At 44.0% G+C, this 20054-nt stretch overlaps 1 protein-coding gene across 3 annotated transcripts in view; it reads right to left on the reverse strand.

Moving 5' to 3' along the window:
* The window catches only part of Pde7a (phosphodiesterase 7A), an 88583-nt gene that overhangs the window by 15141 nt on the left and 53388 nt on the right, over positions 1-20054 (reverse strand). For all 3 annotated transcript variants that reach the window (XM_076563664.1, XM_076563663.1, XM_076563665.1), the window contains exons 3-5: positions 18706-18789; positions 4667-4818; positions 2446-2509 (exon numbers count right to left, since the gene is read on the reverse strand). In XM_076563664.1, the coding sequence (XP_076419779.1) occupies positions 2446-2509; positions 4667-4818; positions 18706-18789 (300 nt within the window). The remainder of the gene's footprint in view (positions 1-2445; positions 2510-4666; positions 4819-18705; positions 18790-20054) is intronic.

The raw sequence follows: 20054 nt of genomic DNA on the forward strand, positions 1-20054 counted from the left end.
GCTGAGATTCATTTGGATGAGGAATCAGAGGCTCTGGTCTCTATGAGGCTCTAGTCTGAGGAAACAGGATCAGCTGAGGAACTGGCGAGGTGAGGAAGGTGTGGTTTGCTCTGCTTCTCTGATCGTCCAGCTTTAACCCAATACCTGGCTCTGGGTTTGATTTTATTAATAAGACCCTTTAAGGTTCATGCTACACAACTATATAATGCAAGCTGAAGAACAATTTTTTTCTGCCCATTTGTTCAATTACATTTCTTCAAGTAGGTTATCTCTGGTTTCCAAGGGGCTGTTGTTAGCTTCCTATAAAAGCAAAGGTGAGTGGCTAACAACAGGTGGTTTTCAGTTGGGCCAAGTCCTTCAGCCACATTCTCCAAAAACCCAGTTCAAGTGGGGCTGTCTAAGGAAAGGGGGTAATAATGGGGACTGGCAGAACTTGGCTGAGCTCACTGGCTTTCACTCTAAGCCTCTGATGAACAGGTTGTATACTTTTTAAAATTAAATTTAGAAAAGAACAACCAACTATGTCAATGAATGACAGGCATCCCAGTAGCTGAAAAATGGGCTATGAGCTATCGGTTTATAAGGCTGGCCTTTAAAAGTGTTGTGGCTGGTATTGCTCCATCTGTGATAACTGAAGTCATGCTTGTGTTGAGTTAGGAAGGAAGAATTTCCCACATATTGAAGGAGGTGGGCCACCTCATATTTCCCCATCTGCATTAAAAAAAGAAAGAAAGAGGGCTGGAGAGATGGCTCAGAGGTTAAGAGCACTGACTGCTCTTCCAGAGGTCATGAGTTCAGTTCCCAGCACCCATATGGTGGCTCATAGCCACCCGTAATGATATCTGGTGCCCTCTTCTGGCCCGAAGGGACACATGCAGGCAGAACACCGTGCACATAAATAAATAATAAATAAATAAATAAATAAATAAATAAATAAATAAATAAATAAATAAATAAATAAATAAATCTTTTAAAAAGTTCCCTGGGATAGTTTAGGAATCCAAAACAGACATAAAGAAAAGAAAAGAAAGAAAGAAAAGAGGAGAGAAGAGAAGAGAAGAGAAGAGAAGAGAAGAGAAGAGAAGAGAAGAGAAGAGAAGAGAAAAGAAGAGAAAAGAAGAGAAAAGAAGAGAAAAGGAAAAGAAGAAAAGAAAGAGAAAGGAAAAACCACCAGGCCCAGAGGAAGGCCACCTGCCTTTCCAGTCAGGCAGACCCCTGGGTGGCAGGGAGAGAGAGCAACAGGACACCTACCCACCCCGGGGCTCCAGAGAGGTGGAGAGAAATGGAGCCGGACAGACAGGCAGGGATGCCAGGGCACCTGACTGGCAGAGCAAACCTCGCGGTCTTCACCACTCTGCCCACCAGTCTTACCTGCTTCCTAGCCACAGGGCAGAGACAAGCAGGGCACACAGAGGCCTTTCCTCTGCTCCTACTGCTCAGAGGCAACAGCGGGACACTCAGTGAACTGCAGCGGGCCAGCGAGACGGATCGGCGGGGAAAGGTGTGAGCCTGACCAACCGAGTGGGAACCCAGTGACCCACAGGAGGGAGGACCCACTTCAGAGCCGTCCTCTGATTCCCACACCCCAGAAATAAATCCACACACTCTTAGAGAGAAGGCAAGTGACTGCGGAGTAAAGCAGGGACACAAACTCTAGTCCACCCTGCCGACGGGAAAACTGACTTCTCTGTGCAGCTTTATTAAACGTCTCCTTAGACAAAAGGGGCAAAGTTGGCTGGTGTCACCAAAAATTCTGCCAAAGACTTTGTTCTAAATAAAAAAGGTTTCTAAATAGAATCCACTTTTGGATCCCAAAGAGAGTAAAAAGAAAAGGCAATGCCAACATCACATAAAGCAGGGCTAAGCTGGAGGCAGGGGACAGAGTTGAATGACCTGTGAGAAATTTCTCCAAACCACTCTTACTCTCCACAGAATCTGAGCTACAGGCCCTTCTCCAGCATGGGGCGGCAGTGGCAGAGGGAGGCTTCGGGTAACATGCTGAGCCTCTGCAGAAGGGAAAAAGCCTGAGGACCAGCACACTCAAGAAAGGACCAAGGGATCCACCACGCCTCTGGGCTAACCCTGCATGGGAATACTGTGTCCGAAAGTGGCACTGTAAATAGTCACACGCTGAAGAAATTTAAAGGGGAAAAAAAATCAAGACTGCTGTGGGATTCAGTCTGAGTTATTAAAAATGGCAGCAAACATTGTCAATTGGCCAAGTCACCATAGAGGTGACTTTTGATTACTATCGAGACTAATAATAAAAGCAAAAAATTATGAAATGATTTCTGCTGGCTTTTTGCAAAGTCACTAACAAGGACAAAATGCTGTCACTAGGTTCATAAGCCTAAGTGAATAAAAACAAGGACACACCACGCTGAGGCCTCTACAGAGGCGTCCAGTGACCACAGTAACTCGAGTTAAGTCCAATGCTTCACTTACCATTTGTTAGTCTATCAAACAGAAAGATATCAAAATTCCAGTTTCCAACTCTGTCCAGCATACACTGAAATGAGAACCAAACATCTCTCCTGTCATTTAATCTCAGTAACACCCACTCTCTGCAGACAGTCTACAACAAAGTTAATGGAAATGAAAAGTGGCTTCTTGGCTCTGAGAAACACCAAGGGGAATTTGCCTTTGTTAATTTTATTTTCTAGTTTTGTTTTGTGTTTTTCAATCCCAAATGTGTTTACTGGGATGGTTCCCACTCATCTTATATCGGGTGCTTTTAGCCTTGCTCTTCTGCCTGTAGGAGCGGCCACCACACAGGACTACTGTTTGCAGGGCTGAAGGCCGCGGAGATTCACAGCATCCTGGGCACTGCACATCCCTACAGTGAGAACCGGAGCTCTGCACCACGTGACTTTTCTTGTTTCCCCTTCTTGTCTTCTGGAGAGGGATGGGGAGATCCTTTGCGCGAGGCATGTTCTTGTAGTGGTTGTCACCCCTGGAAAAGCTATGTTCTAGTTCTGAGGCAGGGTCCCACTTATGCAGCCCAGGCTCCTCTACAACTCATGGCAATTCTCCTGCTTCAGCCTCCTGAGTGCTGAGGTCGCAGGTGTGTGCCACCACACCTGGCTTTCATTCTCCTTTTAGTTAAGACGTTTCCAACAGGCTCAAAAATCGTCTACAAAAATAAACTCCACTTGAAAACAAATTATTTTGTTTTTCAGTTAATTATGTATAGGTCAGGTCAGTCTTTCAACCTGTTCCTATGATCTACATACTTGGAGAATTTGGAAATAATTTACCAGCATATAGCCCATATGCGGCATATTCTGAAATCAGATTTTAAAAATCTGCCGAAGAGTTATAACGGCCACTGAGCACCGGCTAACCGCCGGGTATGTGTTGTGGCCAGTCCTCCTTACGCCTGGGAGACAGGCAGAAACAACTGGCTCGGCTGGAGCAGAAAGCTGTGATGGTGACTGAGGAGTCACTTCTGGACTTGGGTCCCCACACTGAACCCGCCCCACACCACGATTCAATTATCTGCCATCCAGAGTTTTCTTGTTTTGTTTTGTTCTTTTGAGACAAGGTCTCACTATACAACCCTGGCTGTCCTAGAACTCAGTACGTAGACCAGGCTGACCTCAAATTCAGATCTGTCTCCCTCTGCTTCACAGCGCTAGGATTAAAGGTGTGCAGGACCACACTTGGCTTGTTCACCAGCTTTTTAAAAAGACCCTTGAACTATGGGGTATTTATTGATGATCGTTAAATATCATTCCAAATTACCAATAGAACCAGCCAATTAACTTTTGGGATAACATGTACTTAGGTAAACAAATCTACCTCAGTCTATATTTCGTGGGCTTTTAAAGTAAATATTTTATTTTGTATCCCAAAGTTCACTGTACATACACAACGATGAATAAACCACCACAAGCAACATCAGTGTGACACTTGTGGAGACTTAAATCACAACACCACACAGGTTAACATTCTAACCGAAACAGCAGAGTTCACAAACAGTTTAAATTTTAGAGGATCAACAGCTCCCACTGACTTCTCAAGCAGGGAAATGTTCTTTTCTTTAAACTTTAACATAACTTCAAAGAAGATACCTCAAGGCCAATCTACATAACTTTAGAAAACCTGGCCTATAAAACTTAAAAAAATAATTTCCAATAAGTTAAAATTCAAGGTTATATAAAATCCCATCTGATTAAAAAAAACCCATTTCACTTCAATCTTACTAAGAAATTTCCTGTGAGGTTTGTAAGAGTGAAGGAAATAATTCTTAAAAACAATGGCTTTAGTCAAGATGTAGCCGATGGAAGCATCTCCCCGGACTTTTGTCCTCTCCCCTTGGGTGAACTCTGCCTCTTAGGCTGTACAGCGCCCAGCTTCCGTATCTCTAGCACGGAGGCATCAGATTGGGCCCTCTCCTCCTTTTCCCAGAGTCAAACTCCGGCCAGCTTACAGGTGACTGTTCTGTTGATCCACTCATTACTTAACGGTATAATAAATGCAAATGCGCTCACTACTTTTCTCAGAGCTTCTTTGTTCTGTTAGATCTGCTTACAAACAAACAGCCCCCAATCTGAAAGGTTGGCTCAATTCAGACAGCAAAAAGGGAACCTAAATCAGTATTTTGGGGAGGTGGTTCCAGTAACTTAACAAGCAACTCAAATCTTTTGGAAGAAGTTGTACAAACCTTGGCTTGTCCATTATAATCGTCATCTAGAATGTTTAGAGAACTAGGAACAGTGGCGCCCCGGAAAAAGCGCGAAGATCTGAGATAGCGCTGGAAACTTAGTAGTCTTCTGATGTTCCTGGCGGACACTGATGCTTCAATTTCAGACTGAGCTGAAAGAAAGGGAGTAGCCATGACACACAGGCAAACCCGCAGAGGCTGCCTCTGTTAACACCCCGGGGTCCATGACACACAGGCAAACCCACAGAGGCTGCCTCTGTTAACACCCCGGGGTCCATGACACACAGGCAAACCCACAGAGGCTGCCTCTGTTAACACCCCGGGGTCCATGACACACAGGCAAACCCACAGAGGCTGCCTCTGTTAACACCCCGGGGTCCATGACACACAGGCAAACCCGCAGAGGCTGCCTGTTAACACCCCGGGGTCCATGACACACAGGCAAACCCACAGAGGCTGCCTCTGTTAACACCCCAGGGTCCATGAGGTCCATGGGGTCCATGCAAGCACTTCAAATGTGCTATATACACGCACTTCAATTTTTCCCTTTATTTTTCGTGTGTGGGAGCTTTGCCTGCATGTATGCATGTGCACAAGGCTAGAAGAGCATTGGCTTTCCTGGGACTGAAGTTAAGGACGGTCGTGAGCCATCATGTGGGTGCTGGGAATTGAACCCAGGTCCTCTCGAAGGACAGCCAGTGCTCTTAATTTCTACAGCCCCACATACACGTATTTTTAAAATTCATTAATTGCCACAAATAGTTCTTTCTAGGAAAGGTACTTCATTTCTATTTTAAACTGAAGAAGAAAAAAAGTTTTGACACATTTAGAGCGACGAAAGCATCTGGATTTAGAAGCAGTTTTAAAATTTAATTTAACTACTGGTAACTACTTCTCACTCTGTTGCTGCACTACACTACATAAATATGAAATCGAAGCAAGCACACACACACAAATTTTAGTTTCACTACTGAAATGCCGAATCCCAGTCACACAGGAGGTATTAACAACTACAGTAATAACACATCTCAAATCCTAATGAGACAGTTTAAATATCTTAAAGATAATGTTAACTATTAAAAAAAACAGGGAATAAATCTGTTTATATCTTGGAAGGGTTCTAAAGGATAAAAATAAAAAGCTGTCTAAAGAGAAAAACTCTGGGGACCGTGGCTGTTCACTGGAAACAGTGTCCTTTCAACGAGTGTAACCTTGTTTCTTCCCTCTGCTGTCAGAATAACCCAGTTCCTTCGAGCAAGAGATGGCGGTGATTTAGCTCTGCACCTCAGCTCCAGTCCTTCACCATTTCAAAGTTACTGAGTGACTCAACTACAGGCCTGTGTGTGTGTGTGTGTGTGCCGGCTCCCGTGGTTATACTACTCATTTCCTCTACTCCCTCCTTCCTTCCTTCCTTCCTTCCTTCCTTCCTTCCTTCCTTCCTTCCTTCCTTCCTTCCTTCCTTCCTTCCTTCCTTCTTTCCTTCCTTCCCCCCTCCTCCCTTCCTCCCTCCCTCCCTCCCATCCTCCCACCCTCCCTTTTCTTGCATTTATTCAGTACCACAGTCAGACTATGGAAATCAGCAATCGGTAGCATCCAGCTGTTACTAGCAACGTGATGGGAACGTCTCTATCACAGAGAAACTGTCTTTTTCTCTCTCTCCAGTTCCAGAGTAGTGTGTGCTGACAGTTCCACAGCCCTGTAGTTAGATGTGTGTGCTGACAATAGTCACGTCTTCCTTCTTGGTCAGGACACAATGTTCTTCTTTGGCTCTCACAGCCACTCTGACCTTCCTGGTTGATTTCTAGGTGGAATGTAGCCTCTCACTTTTATTTATTTATTTTTATTTTTTGCCTTCAACTCTGCTATGATTACCATTAATTTTTAGTTGGAAGAAATCTAGAATCACGTGGGAGCCTAAGCCCTCACGTTCACCTGTGGCGGGTTATTCTCAGTTAGCCAATGCAGAAGCCCGAGCGGACAGTGGACAGGACCATTCCCCTGTAGATCTGGACTGGAAACGGATGGAAGCATCTGGACCCCTGCCGCTGTCACTGCTCTCTGCTTCCTGACTCAGGTGTCTCCTGAAACCCACTGTGCATCCTGCCGTGACTGGCTGGAACTGGAACTGCACGCTGGAATGTGCCCTTCTCCCTTAAGCTGCTCTTGCCAGGGTACTTTATTGCCAAGTTAAAAAAAAAAAAAAAAAAAAACCCTACAAAAAACTAAGACAAACTAGTCACAGCCACCCATAGCTTCTCCCTGGGCACCTGTGCTTGTGCATACACCCACACGAAAACACTTGTGCATACACCCACACGCAAACACTTGTGCATACATCCACACGCAAACACTTGTGCAAACACCCACACGCAAACCCTTGTGCATACACCCACATGCAAACACTTTTAAAGATGCTGCATGTAATTCTCAAGGCAACCACTAAAAACTTAAAAAGACATGCAACAAGAAAGAATCAAAGTGGTACACGAAGAGCATACATTTTCTTCTTTCCTTATATTTTCTTTTCCATACAATATACCCTGATTACAGTTTCCCTTCCCTTTACTCTTCCTCCCCTCCCATCCAGATCCACCCCTTTTCTCTCATTAGAAAAGAACACACTTCTAAGGGATAATATTAAATATAACAAAATAAAGTATAATACTACAAAACTACCACATTAGAGTTGGACAAGACAAACAAACAGAAGGAAAAGAGCCCAAGAGAAGGCACAGGAACCAGAGACCCACTCACTTGCTCACTCTGGAATCCATAACAACACTACACTGAAAGCCCTAATACATACATGCAGAGGACCTGGTGCAGACCACCTGGTGAGGACCTGTGCAGGCCCCGCGCTTGCTCCTTCAGTCTCTGTGAGGTCGTGTGAGCTTGGCTCATGTCAATGTGGAGGGCCTTGTTGTCCTGGTGTCCTCCAGCCTCTCTGCCTCTTACACTTTCTGCTTCCCCTTCCTTGTGGTTCCCTAGCTCTGAAGGGAGGGATTTGATGGAGACATCCCATTTAGAGCCGTGTGTTCCAGGTCTCTCGCTCTCTGCATGATGTCTGGCTGTGGGTCTTTGTATTTGCTCCCCTCTGCTGCAGGAGAACAGGCAGACTACAGATTTTTGATAGTGTGTAGGAGAGAGATTATACATGTACATGAAGGTAGCGGCTACTGAACTTTTCCCAATTTCTACGTTTTTCAGAAAGAATCCTGTAATGATAGGCTCTGTGGAAATCCCTCTGCACGGCCTGACCCCTCACAATAACCCTCAGCAGCAGGGCAAGTGAAAAAGCTTCTGTCGCTAGAGAGTAAGATTTCTGTAAGTGACATAAAGACGTTTCTAGAACTGTCCTGGGAGAGTTTCCAAAACACAATCTAATAAAGGGGTTTGGAACCGTAAATCAGTAATCAAACACTCATCACTGTGACACCGTTGGGAATGTGTATTTTCTTAATGCTTGACCACCCTCTGCCCCCTGCCTCCCCGCCCCCCCTTAACTAGAGGCGAAGTCCTTACACTGAAAACTCCAACAGAGACGTCTCCTGGGGCAACCCATAAGGGTTAAGTTGGGAAGACTGCGCTCAGCTTTTCTTTCAACCTAGTGAAGCCTGAAGCCGCTGTAGAAGGAGACTTCAGGCTGAATGAATAACAGCTTCTAGGAACATATCAAAGAGGCCGCATTTGGGAATGGGAAAGAATCCAGTACCCTTCATTTGGATAATTACTAAAAAACTCACCCTCTGGCCAAATTACACAAAAATCCAAGCCTATTATCAATACTCAGATGAGCTCATTCTGTAACATGAGGTGAGTCATCATTTCACAGCACAACAGACAACAGATTAAACTTTCTCTTATTAAAGCTCAGCCGTCATCAAGCTTGGACTGCTTGCTTCCAAGGTTTGTTCTGGTTATCGCGGTTAGCTACACTCTGATATAGCTTAGAAAGCCACTGGCATAGGAAGTTCACATTACTATCAGAGAGTGCCTTGAAAAGCACCACCGCCCCATGCAGACCATCCAGCACCACCAAAGCTAATGAGCATAGGCACTGTGTCTAGGTGTCCTTTCTCTACTTTTCTGGACCAAAAAATAAAATGGAGAACAGTAGGTGATTTTTAAAACATGCCGGGGTTTCCTCCTCATATTACAGAGGAAATACAAGCCCCAGGATAGGAAGAGAAAAGGGCTGGAGATGGGCCTCCATGAGCGCTTGATTCTCCTGCAGATACCTCTGTACTACACCCTTCTACAAACCACAACCATAGAGCACAGCTGTTAGATTAGAAAGGCCCTTCACAAAGGCCCTTGGCTCTTGAAACGGACCACTGCTCTAATAATCCACAAGGGGGCGCCCTGTAACCACTGGTTCTGTACACAAATCAGACACAGGAAATTACTATGGGAAATTACTGATCAGTTCATCTTTTTAACTAACAAGTGCTCTAAAGTTTTAGCTCTAGTGTAATACTATGTTAAACAAAGACTGAATAAAAAATTCCATATACATTCTAATTTTTCCTTCCCTTAGTTTCCCTCAAAAAAAAAAAAAAGTCACATAAAAGCCACATCTAAAAGTCAATTAAAAAAAAGAGTAACTGCATTTCTCCTACATCTGTGGGACAAGGTTTTAAAGAAGGATTTTTAGACTTAGCAGGTATGACCAGGTAGGAAACACTGTTCTAGGCTGCTCTGAGCAACGGTCTTCAGCTACCTGTGCTGAATGGAGACGGGACCCCAGAGTGGGAAAAGACGGGTTTAGAACAAAGACTCATCGGGTCTCAATCCTGCTCTGTCACGAGCTTTGTGACAGGAAGCAGGTTACTGACAGTCTCTGGATGTCCTCTGTTCTTATCAGGAAAACAGGCCTGAGGACTGTGGTAGAGTCCAAATGAGAGAACATGCAGAATGTCTCTGCATAGTTCTGGAAAGAAGCAAGCACTCAAAATCTACAAAGGATAAATTATATTTATATTCAAATGATAATTATAAAGATAATACTTTAAACACAGACCAGATTTCTTTTCCATGGCTACATATTTAATACTGAAAACTACCATATATGTAAGAACTTCAGAACTAACTGTACATTTACAAGATTTCAAAATAGTCTCAGGACTTTAAAATGAACATGTAGTTCAAGCTTTACTATGAACGAAAAGTGAGCCACTCACAATCTCAAATTAGATCAACTCCAGTAAGAATGAAATGTATCACCAGTATTTTCCCCTCAAGCAATTCTTTTTTTTTTTTTTTTTTTTTTTTTCGAGACAGGGTTTCTCTCTGTAGCTTTGCGCCTTTCCTGGAACTCACTTGGTAGCCCAGGCTGGCCTCGAACTCACAGAGATTCACCTGCCTCTGCCTCCCGAGTGCTGGGATTAAAGGCGTGCGCCACCACCGCCCGGCTTTCTCAAGCAATTCTTATAACCCAGGTTTACAGAATTAATGCTCATTCTGATGATTTAATAATTAAATAAGAGATACAGAACTCTGAGACAAGACTGTTCTTGCTATGGATTAGGTATCTTCATCTCTCAGGCTGGAACATATGCTCAGGCCTTGTACACATGGGATTCTTAATTCCCTTAATGATCTGGGAGAGAAGGGGAAGGAAACAGAGGTTTAGTGCACACTTCCTTCAAAGAGCAGCTGCAAAAGCACATCAGGGTGAATTTCAACTTCTCCTGTCCTGCCGAGTACAGAAGGGCAAACACCACAGGACTGGAGTAAGATGAAGGTCCAATCCGTATCAGCCCCTAGTTTATGCGATGAAGTTCTTCCAAGTTGGGACAAAGCGTTGGAAACCAACGCTTCTTAAATGCAGGTGTCTGAGAACATTCTGGAAACCAGAGTGACATTTCCTAGTGCATCAACATGGCAGTGCTCATCTCCACAAGAACCAGCTGGTAAGGGACTACTTTAATAGGAGCAGAAACTCAGGTCACTGTCAGGAAAAAGGATGGAGCTCGTGTGTGTGTGTGTGTGTGTGTGTGTGTGTGTGTGTGTGTGTGTGTGTGTTGTGTGTGTGTGTGTGTGTGTGTGTACGAGTGCGCACGTGCACACATGCATGCGCACACAGGTGCGCACATGCACTACCATGTGTTATGCTTGCAGCAAGTCTTTTCTCTCCTTCCACCTTGTGGGTCCTGGGTATTGAACTCAGACCTGATGACAAGTACCTTTACCAACTGCACCACTCTTGCCAGCCTTGTTTCAAGTGACAGCTCTGGGAGTTGAGAAATGCTGTCGTGGAAAGAGGCAGGTGTGAGTTCAAGATAAATATGTGGGAGTCAACTAACTTAACCGACACTTTAGACGAAGTACAGCCCTGGTCTATAATGGCACATGTACAGGTGCAGGCTGGATGTTCACGTCTGAGTAAGAAACTAAATTACAGAAGACAGAGAGACTGCAGCAGACCAACCAATTGTCAAAACAAACTAGTCTGTGAATAGGAAGGTAGTGACGGACAGTGGGAATGTGAAGGGGGAAGCAAGGACAGACAGACAGACAGGCGAGGAAAGTGCCAATCAAACATCAGTGCTGGATGCGAAAGTACAGCAGCTGCTGAATACACCCTCATACAGCTGCTCGGCATGGAAGCCGAGTTAGCCAGCCTGATCCGCACTGGAAAGCTCAGGGCACACACAGACCCAGATGTTGTTCAGATCGTGTAAGCATGGAGCAAACAATGTGAGCCTAATACAGCCTGTTATGATGACAGGAAACAACCCAAAGCCAGTTTACCCGGGAACTATGGCAAAGGGTTCTGTATGTTTCAATAGATAGCCATAATAAAGACAATGTAAAAGGCTTAACTCAAAAGACAAGCAGCACGTAGCCTGAACTTGGGGGAAGCAAATAAAGATTATCTGCGGGGAACTGTAAACAAGACCCTATAACTCTAACTGGTGGAAGACACAGAGCTCCAGTCGATTCAGTGCAATAAAAATATCTCAGTATCTAGCATGAACTGGAGCTGCTGGAGAGGAGGGATAAACAAATAAATGAAGGGAAGCCTAAAGCTAAGAGCTTGAGGAAACAATGCCGACACTCTGGCTGCCCTGCCGCCCTGTAAGCACTGGTGGAGAGCGAGCGGCACTGGAGGAAACCGAATAGGCGGAGATAATGGGTAAAACACACTGACATCGGTGAAGTGGACTGGGAGGCCAGGGGAAACAATGGAAATAACCGCATTTGTGTAGACATGAAAACAGTAAAGAAGCATTCCATGCGTTACATCTTCCAGACGTTGCAGAAACCACAACCCGTCTGGTGACGTCAATGGGCTCTGGCCAATCCCAAGGAGAGAACAGTCAAGCTGACAGCTTCCATTATGATTTAACAAGCATGCCAGAATCTAAGTAGAACAGGATTGTAATGGTGTTATTTAAGGTACTGGGAAACAAAACTAGGGCCTTGTACATGCTAGCAATGGTTCTACCAACAAACTACATCCTCACCTGTAATTCTTAACGAATGAAGGAAAAGATGGCTGAGTTTCAAGTAAACAGCACATGCCTCTCCCCCCTTACCCCCCCCCCCACCAGTGGTGTGTGTGTGTGTGTGTGTGTGTGTGTGTACCAGAGGTTGAGGTCAAATGCCATTCTCAATGGCTCGCCACTTTTCCTGTTTTATTTCTGGTAGTGATGGTGTTGAACACAGGGCCTCATACATGTGAGGCCCACACACGATAGCCCTAGCTTCCACCTTTACATTTGAGAGGGGGTCTCCTGCTGAACCTCGAGACCACCATTTACTCAAATGTCCAGCAGCATGCCCCAGGGCCTTCCTGTCTCTGCTTCCTTAGTCCTGGGACCCAAGACTCGCTCTCCCACACCCTGCTCTTTATGAGGGTGCTAAGGATCTAAACTCAGGCTTACAGGGAGAGTGCAGTACTGAGACGTGTCTTTGACACAGAAACACATATCAACATAGAATTCAATTATATTATTATGTCCAGTTAATTTAGGAGAGCAGCTATCTATGGCCAATAGAACACGGGAAAATAGAATTTCTGCAGGCTACTTGGGACTTTTGCTTCAGCCTACTGAACTCAAAATAAGGAAATAGACGTGAGCTTTCCTCTGGGTTTTCTCTCTGGGTTTGTTTTGTTTTGTTTTGTTTTTTAAGCAGGAGCCTGAAAACACCTAGAGAGGGGAAGCTGTCATAACTGAGGACAGGCATCCTGAGGACAAGGCAGGAGGACATGTTGAAGACCCACAAGCTCCAGGCCACTGTCAGCCCAGCACTGACCCAGCCCATGGTCTCCTCCCTCCATTCTCTTCCAATATCAAAAATGACTCACTGAGGGAAGAAAGACGCCTTCTCTTAAGCTTGTGCAAATACATATAATAGATATCTCTGAGCTACAGCAGACGAGACACAAGATAAAGCTCATAAAATACAAGGACTGCTTCAGAAAACCTCTTGGGTGAGAGGTACCTGGGGGAATTTTTAAATCTTGACATGAAGACAGTCCTAGAAGTTCAAATGTAGGGTGAGACTCATCAAGAATGAAAGCGTCTCTGACATTCTATCTAAAAAAGACCAACCTGAAAAAACAGACTTCAACCAGGAAAGCGGCTTCACACAGGAAGGGGCCAGGCTGGTCCTACCTGCAGACTCCAGGTCTTTGGGAAGCGTGTCGTGGCAGAGGACCTTACCATGGAAATCACTCTGCTCTGTGGCCATGAATAAAAAAAATTCAAAATGTCTCCAAATTTAAATTCTCCCAGTTATTTATAAATAACTGCAGGACTGGTTTAATGTAACTTAATTAACAAAAACATGATCTGAATATAAGCCTATGACTTTATATAAAAGACTAATATCACATTTTTTAAATCTCTAAATGATTCAGCAACACCATCATTTAGGGCATTAGTCTCACAAACCAGGCAAATGTGAATTTCTTTGCATGGACTTACACACTTATATCTGATTATCCCTCTGTGTGTCTTTCTAGTTCTAGTGGTGACATCTGACAGGAAAGATGTTGGAGTTCTTCACACATATTACCACACTGTCCTGAGTCTGAGACAACCGTAATTTCCACCGTGTCTTAGTTCATTGTTGGTTGAACTTCCTAAGTCAGAAAGGACTCTGTTTAGTAAGGTTGATTATTTATTGTAGTTAATAAGCTCCTGTGCTCAACTGATTTTCTTTCCTTAATTGGAGATAAAGGGGAGGTAAGACAAGGTCTCATATAGCCCAGTGTATCCTCTTTTGGCATGTACCGGAAGCTGGTCTTGAACCCCTGAACTTTCTGCCTCTACCTCTCAATTGCTAGGATCATAGGTATATGCCATTAATTGATTTTTCTCCTCCTCTTCCTTCTTCTCCTCCTCCTTTTTTTTTTTTTTTAAACCTCCCAGCCTACACCTTCGGAAGATTTATCTATCTATCTATCTATGTATCTATGTATCTATGTATCTATGTATCTATGTATCTATGTATCTATGTATCTATGTATCTATGTATCTATGTATCTATCTATCTATCTATCTATCTATCTATCTATCTATCTATTTATGTATTTATTTATTAGGCAGGGCCTTGCTATGTAGCCCAGGCTGGCCTCACACTGGCATCTTGTCTTCATTTCCTGAATGCTGGGATCATAGACAGAAGCCATCATACCCAGCTAAAAGGTCTCTTTAAAGTAAAAAAAAAAAATGCTTGGCAGGAAGGCCAATGGCAAATCCTACTGTGAAAGTATACTTACAAGTCTTCAGAGAATAAGGATTATGATAAGAATAAGAGGTAAGCCAAGACACAAAAACTCCCAGCAAAGAAAAGCACTGTCTACGTAAGATTAACATTGAGGTCCTTCTTTAAAACCTTGGAGCCTGTAATCAGTCCCCCAACTGGTAGCTATCTGGCTTAAACTGACTGACAGGAGAATTAACCTTCAGAATGTGAACCCAAGCAGGGTTTATAATGAGCCACATACAGAAGAAAAGCTCAATGCTGCAATGTCTGGATGTCTCATTTCTAGGAAAATCTAGTAAAGAAACGTACTCAACACAGAGGAAAACATATAATCTACAAGTTAAAAGTAATTGCAGCACCTGAAACACAATCAGCAGATGGAGGCAGAGCACAGAGAATACGAAAGCGCAGAGCAGTCCAGCTCGCACGATCCGCTAGCACCTGTGTGTCTTAGTTTGCCAGTGATGCCTCCCTGTGTCTTTCCTTTTCCCTGCTGAGAAGACCTGATCCTGGGCGCTCAGCTGGAACGTGGGGGACAGGAAAACCACCACAAGAACTATGAACTGAATCACTGAAGGCTCAAGGAGGCCGGAGGGGACAAACAGGACTGCAACTTAAGAACACAAACGCACACAGGACTTAGTAATGGGCTAAATCATTAAGTAGAAAGGGGCAAAAACAGCCAAGACAACGTTGCAGCAGGGAAATGAACAGAGCCAGGACAGAAGTGAAGAGGTGCATAGAAAGGTGGGTGGAGTTGCAGACAGAAAATTCTAGCTGCAATGACTATAATACACCTACATCCAGAATTTAAATAACATTTTATTTCAGCATGCATGTTTTTATGTCATTGTAAAAGTGGTATTATTTTAAATTATACAGGTAAGAGAAAAGGTGTATTATAGTCTTTTAAAAGGTTGGGTTACTTGAACATTCAAACCTACCCTGCAAAGTCAACTACGTGCAGGTGCCTTTACCAAGTCAAGATCCCAGGAAGTGAATGAGCTTATGGCTGCAGGTGTCTAGGCAGAAGGGCAATTCATAAGGAGCAGAGAGAAAGAACAACTTTGCCTCCACAGAAATAAACCAGATAATTGCACCTTGTATGAAGAGAAGAAACACTCTACAAGAAAGAGCCCTGACAAGTCATGGCTAGCTACCCCTGAAGGTCATGGCAGTTCAAGTTTAGTGCATACATGCAGACCTAAGGGTTACACATTTCACTTATCATCCAATCTGGCAATCTTTAACTCGAAAAAGGAATATGTAACAATCTATAAACTTATCTCTACCACCAGCACATTTAGTCAGTCTTCTCTTATTTTTAGATTAGGTCTTATTTCTTCCTGGCTTCATAATGACATAAGAATTCCCTACTATTCCATTCCATCCCTTCCCCACCAAAATTTACCATTTTGCCTCCTATTTGAAACTTTCAACATCCTTTATAGCAATCTTAGTCCCCAAATCTTCTTTTACTGAATTTAGTGAAACTCTGGGGGTGTATGAGAGAGAAGACCCCCTAAACCAATACATCAGAGACAGATGTCTCCAACAGTCATAGGACCAGAAGATTTTATAGCAGACTCCTCAAAAGTTTAGAAGACTGATAGTTTTAAAGCTGTTCAAACTTCAGATCATAAAAATGAAACCAAGCAAAGTAATTTTATAAAGGAAAAAGTCTTTTTAAAAGCAAATGCAACATTCTTACTGGAATGTCAATCAGTAATAAAATCTTTTAACACCACCAACAAACAAGAATGTCCTCAGTAAAGGCACCAGCAATAACTCAACAGTAAGCTGTTTTCTGTGAACTAGCCACACTGCCCAGTTCGAGGAGGGAGCAGAGAAGCCCGGTCCTATAGACACTTTCCCTTGCAGATCTCTAGAATTTATTCTTTATATTGACCACCCGTACCTTCTCTCCTCTACTCTTATTACTGTAATCAATCACACTGACTTTCTTCAATGCTTAAAGCAATCTTACGTTCCAAGCAAGAATCTATCAGTCTTCCGAACCATTACAGATGTAACCTGACATGCTCTTTGGAATGCTCCTTCTTACACAGGCGTGATTCGGCTGTAACTATTCTTTCATATCCACGTAGGCAGTATGGAGACTATGCTAGCCTTAAGAATAAATCTAAGTGTATTCTGTTTCCTCTACTTTGGCTTTATTTTTGTAGCATTTCACAGCTAAGGTCTTTCCTTTCTCTTCCAGCTTCTTGGTTCCTTTGCTCAGCAGGCCCCCCACTCACAGCTCCTGACGTCAGCCTCTCATGTAAACAGCCCCCCCAGCCTCAGGATGCCCCACACAGCTGCTGCTCCGGTTGGAGAGGACGGGGACAAGGAAGTGGAGGCTTCCTCCCTGCAAACCGGTAACTACCTGCCCCTGTGCAGGTACAGGCTTGCCTCTTCTACGATTCGTGCTATTTTCTCTTTGACTTTGGTTTTCATGGTTGTATCATGAACCACCTAAGCATGCTTTTCCTTCAATGTTTCTCTGCTTTGCAGCATGTTTACCCACCAACCCCACAGCTCCCCAGAGTTTTCTTGAATGTGAGCAGCAGGAAATATTAGATAGAAGGATTTAGAACAGATAGAAAATAAAGGATAGCGTCAAGAGGACCTGGAACCTATTCCAACTGCCCGACTGTCTTTGCCCCAGGGTTTTTATAGAGACGCCAAGGGGTGGAGCAAAAGACCTCCTCCCCCAGCACAGCCAAGTGCAGACCATCTCAGACACCTGCACTCAGGCCCGTGGTCCTAATCATCCTCTATGTGGACCTGCTGGGTAAAGGCACCAGGAACCTGAAAACGGGCTCCCACACTGCTTTAGGCTTAAAATACCTCTTGATCTGCATTTGAAAAGGTGGCTGTTCCCTGACAGCAGTTTTGAGTCACGTGTTACTGCAGGAAGAAGTGATCCTTTAAGGCAGCCCGGTGTCCCTGCGCACTCTCACTGGGTGTGCAAGGACTGAGAAGCCGCTAACACGCTGCACCAGCATCTGTTCTTGGGACGCTTGGTACAGACTGCAACCACCTTGACATAACCAGTGCGTGAGATAGTTCAAAGTCAGGATTCATTTCTAACCTACGGAGTGCTTCGGGGTTTCACTCGAGCACCGAGGTAAAACATGAGCCGCTCCCTCAGCCCATGCAAAGGCGGCAGGCAGGCTGTAAAGCCCTGCTCCTGCTTCTCTAACAGTAAGTGTCCAGTGGAAGGAAACACTGGGCACCTTACCCCCCTCTCAGAATCAGCACGTGACCCTTCAGGGAAGGGTGGGTGACTCACAATGCCAGGCTCACCTCCCCACCTCATTATATTCTGAATTATTTAGGTTGTTTTTATATTCTGTCAAGTTTGGCTTCATTTTTTAGAGTGTTAATGTATATTACTAAGCATCACCAAAAGCTGAATGAGTCCAAAACTAGATTTAACACACTGAGTATTTAAGAGTTTTATCCCTTGTTCCCCTTTCTTTCCACTAAGATCAAGACACACACAAAAAGTTTTTAAAATATGCTATTCTATCAGCATTTTTAAATAAACCAAAAAGATGACACTTCATTCAACTTCTAAAATACTATTACAAAATGTTATTTGCATAAAAATGCTAATGTTATCTCAAGTGATGAAGAAAAACAGTAACAGAAACACCTACAATCTCATTTAGCCAGAAGTGCGGCTCAGTGGGTAGGGTGCTTGCTGGGCACGCGTGGAGCCTTAGGTTTGATCTCCAGCACCTCAGAGACCAGGCACAGTAACTCACGCTATAACGAAAGACCCGGGAGGGAGAGGCAGAAAAACAGATGTTCAAGGTCATCTTGGGCTACACAGTGAGCATGAGGCCAGCCTGAGCTACTTGAAACCTGAGTCAAAACAAAGTCCTAATTATTATTCTCTTCTAGTTCTCTCTCTCTCTCTCTCTCTCTCTCTCTCTCTCTCTCTCTCTCTCTCTCTCTCTCTCTCTCTCTCTCTCTCTGTTTTTTTGTTTTGTTTTTTTGAGACAGGGTTTCTCTGTGTAGCTTTGTGCCTTTCCTGAAACTCTGTAGCCCAGGCTGGCCTCAAACTCACAGAGATCCTCCTGCCTCTGCCTCCCAAGTGCTGGGATTAAAGGTGTGCATCACCACTGCCAGGCTCATTATCTCTATTTTTTAATGTTATCTAGAAATACAGTATAATTTTTGAGCTTATGTTTTTAAAAAGTCAGAATATAACATAGCATTTTTTTCTTCCTTGTATTCTTTCTCCCTGAGAAAATTAAATGCTATGAAGACCAAAACTTGAGTTTTGAAAACATGAGAGAAATACGTACAGTGAAAAACACGGAAGTCGATATATGGGTGTGAACCTCTTCTTTCTGCTTCAAACCCGGCACGGCTTCTTACGCGGACATCTCCTGGACAGTCAGGAACAAATGTAAGTTTAGAAAGCTGTTTCCCTCCTACAAACAGGCCCACGTGGGATCCTACTCCTCAGTATGGCCCCGTCCATCACGGGAGGCCAGTGAGGAAGGTAACAACAGGTCAGTACAGCGTCATACATACTTGTGAAGACGTCACAATGACACCCATGACTGCGTACTAAAAAATAATTCAAACAAAATAATGAATGGTGAAGAACTGACTTATTTGGAGGAGGTAATAAGATTTCAGCATTGGGTTGTAAGGCTGGGTTAGAAAACTTCTAAAAAATTCATTCCTTAATAATTATCTATATTTTAAAGGTCATTTTATAACTCTGATGGGGTTGAACCAATCACCATAAAAGGCCGGTGGGAAACAAAATCTGTTTCACAGAAGAAAATCCTAGAACAAAACTTCAAAAGCCATAGCAAGAAGCAGGCATCCACCACCACACCTGCTCTGCTGAGGCCGGCACACTGGACTGCCCACAAAGAGTATGCACCCAGGAAACTCGGTTACCCCCAAGCAGCCTGCAAGTCCACGATGCACAAACTCCCACTGGCCTCTGTGCACTAGAAATCTCTCTCCTCACCCGAGGTTTTTAGCAAGTTCTTAAACTTTTGTTTTTACCTGTTTAATGCTGTTCTTACATAAATGCACATGATTTTCAGGTAATTTCACAACCAATTACCAGGCACTCGTTGTATCACAGGCATTGTTAAATTCTGCAATCAAACCTGAAGAACCTTAGTTCCCATTCTGTGGATGCAGAAATTGGGCTTTGGTGGATCAAATCCCATTTCCAAACCTCGAGTTAGTGCAAATGACAAGCAGTACTTAAACCCACGGTTCAAAACGCAGCACCTTCCTGTTAATGCTGCCACAGAGAGCAAGTTCCTAACAGAGGAGAGCCTCGTAACCTCCTGTGCTCCTGAAACTCTGACTTCTTGAGGATCTCCCTTCATCAACTGTGACTCCATCTTTATCTACCAAGGCCTCTTTTATGTAGTGACTCCTCATTACGACAAAAGTTTGCCGAGTACATGTCAGACCCAGCACATACCAGTGCACAGTTTACCTTCTCAGGGGACAGACAAATAAAACAAACACATAACTCCTTTCTACGGGGGGAGGGGGAGAGGCTATAAAGTAAGTTAAGAGGAATGGGGAATGGAGGGATGGGATGGGACAGTGTCACTGAAGAGGTGTCTAAACAGGGACCCCTGTCGAATGAGCCAGAAGGCTATCAGAGGAAAGA

This window comes from Peromyscus maniculatus, chromosome 2, assembly GCF_049852395.1.
Source record: "Peromyscus maniculatus bairdii isolate BWxNUB_F1_BW_parent chromosome 2, HU_Pman_BW_mat_3.1, whole genome shotgun sequence".
Classification (NCBI taxonomy): domain Eukaryota; kingdom Metazoa; phylum Chordata; class Mammalia; order Rodentia; family Cricetidae; genus Peromyscus; species Peromyscus maniculatus.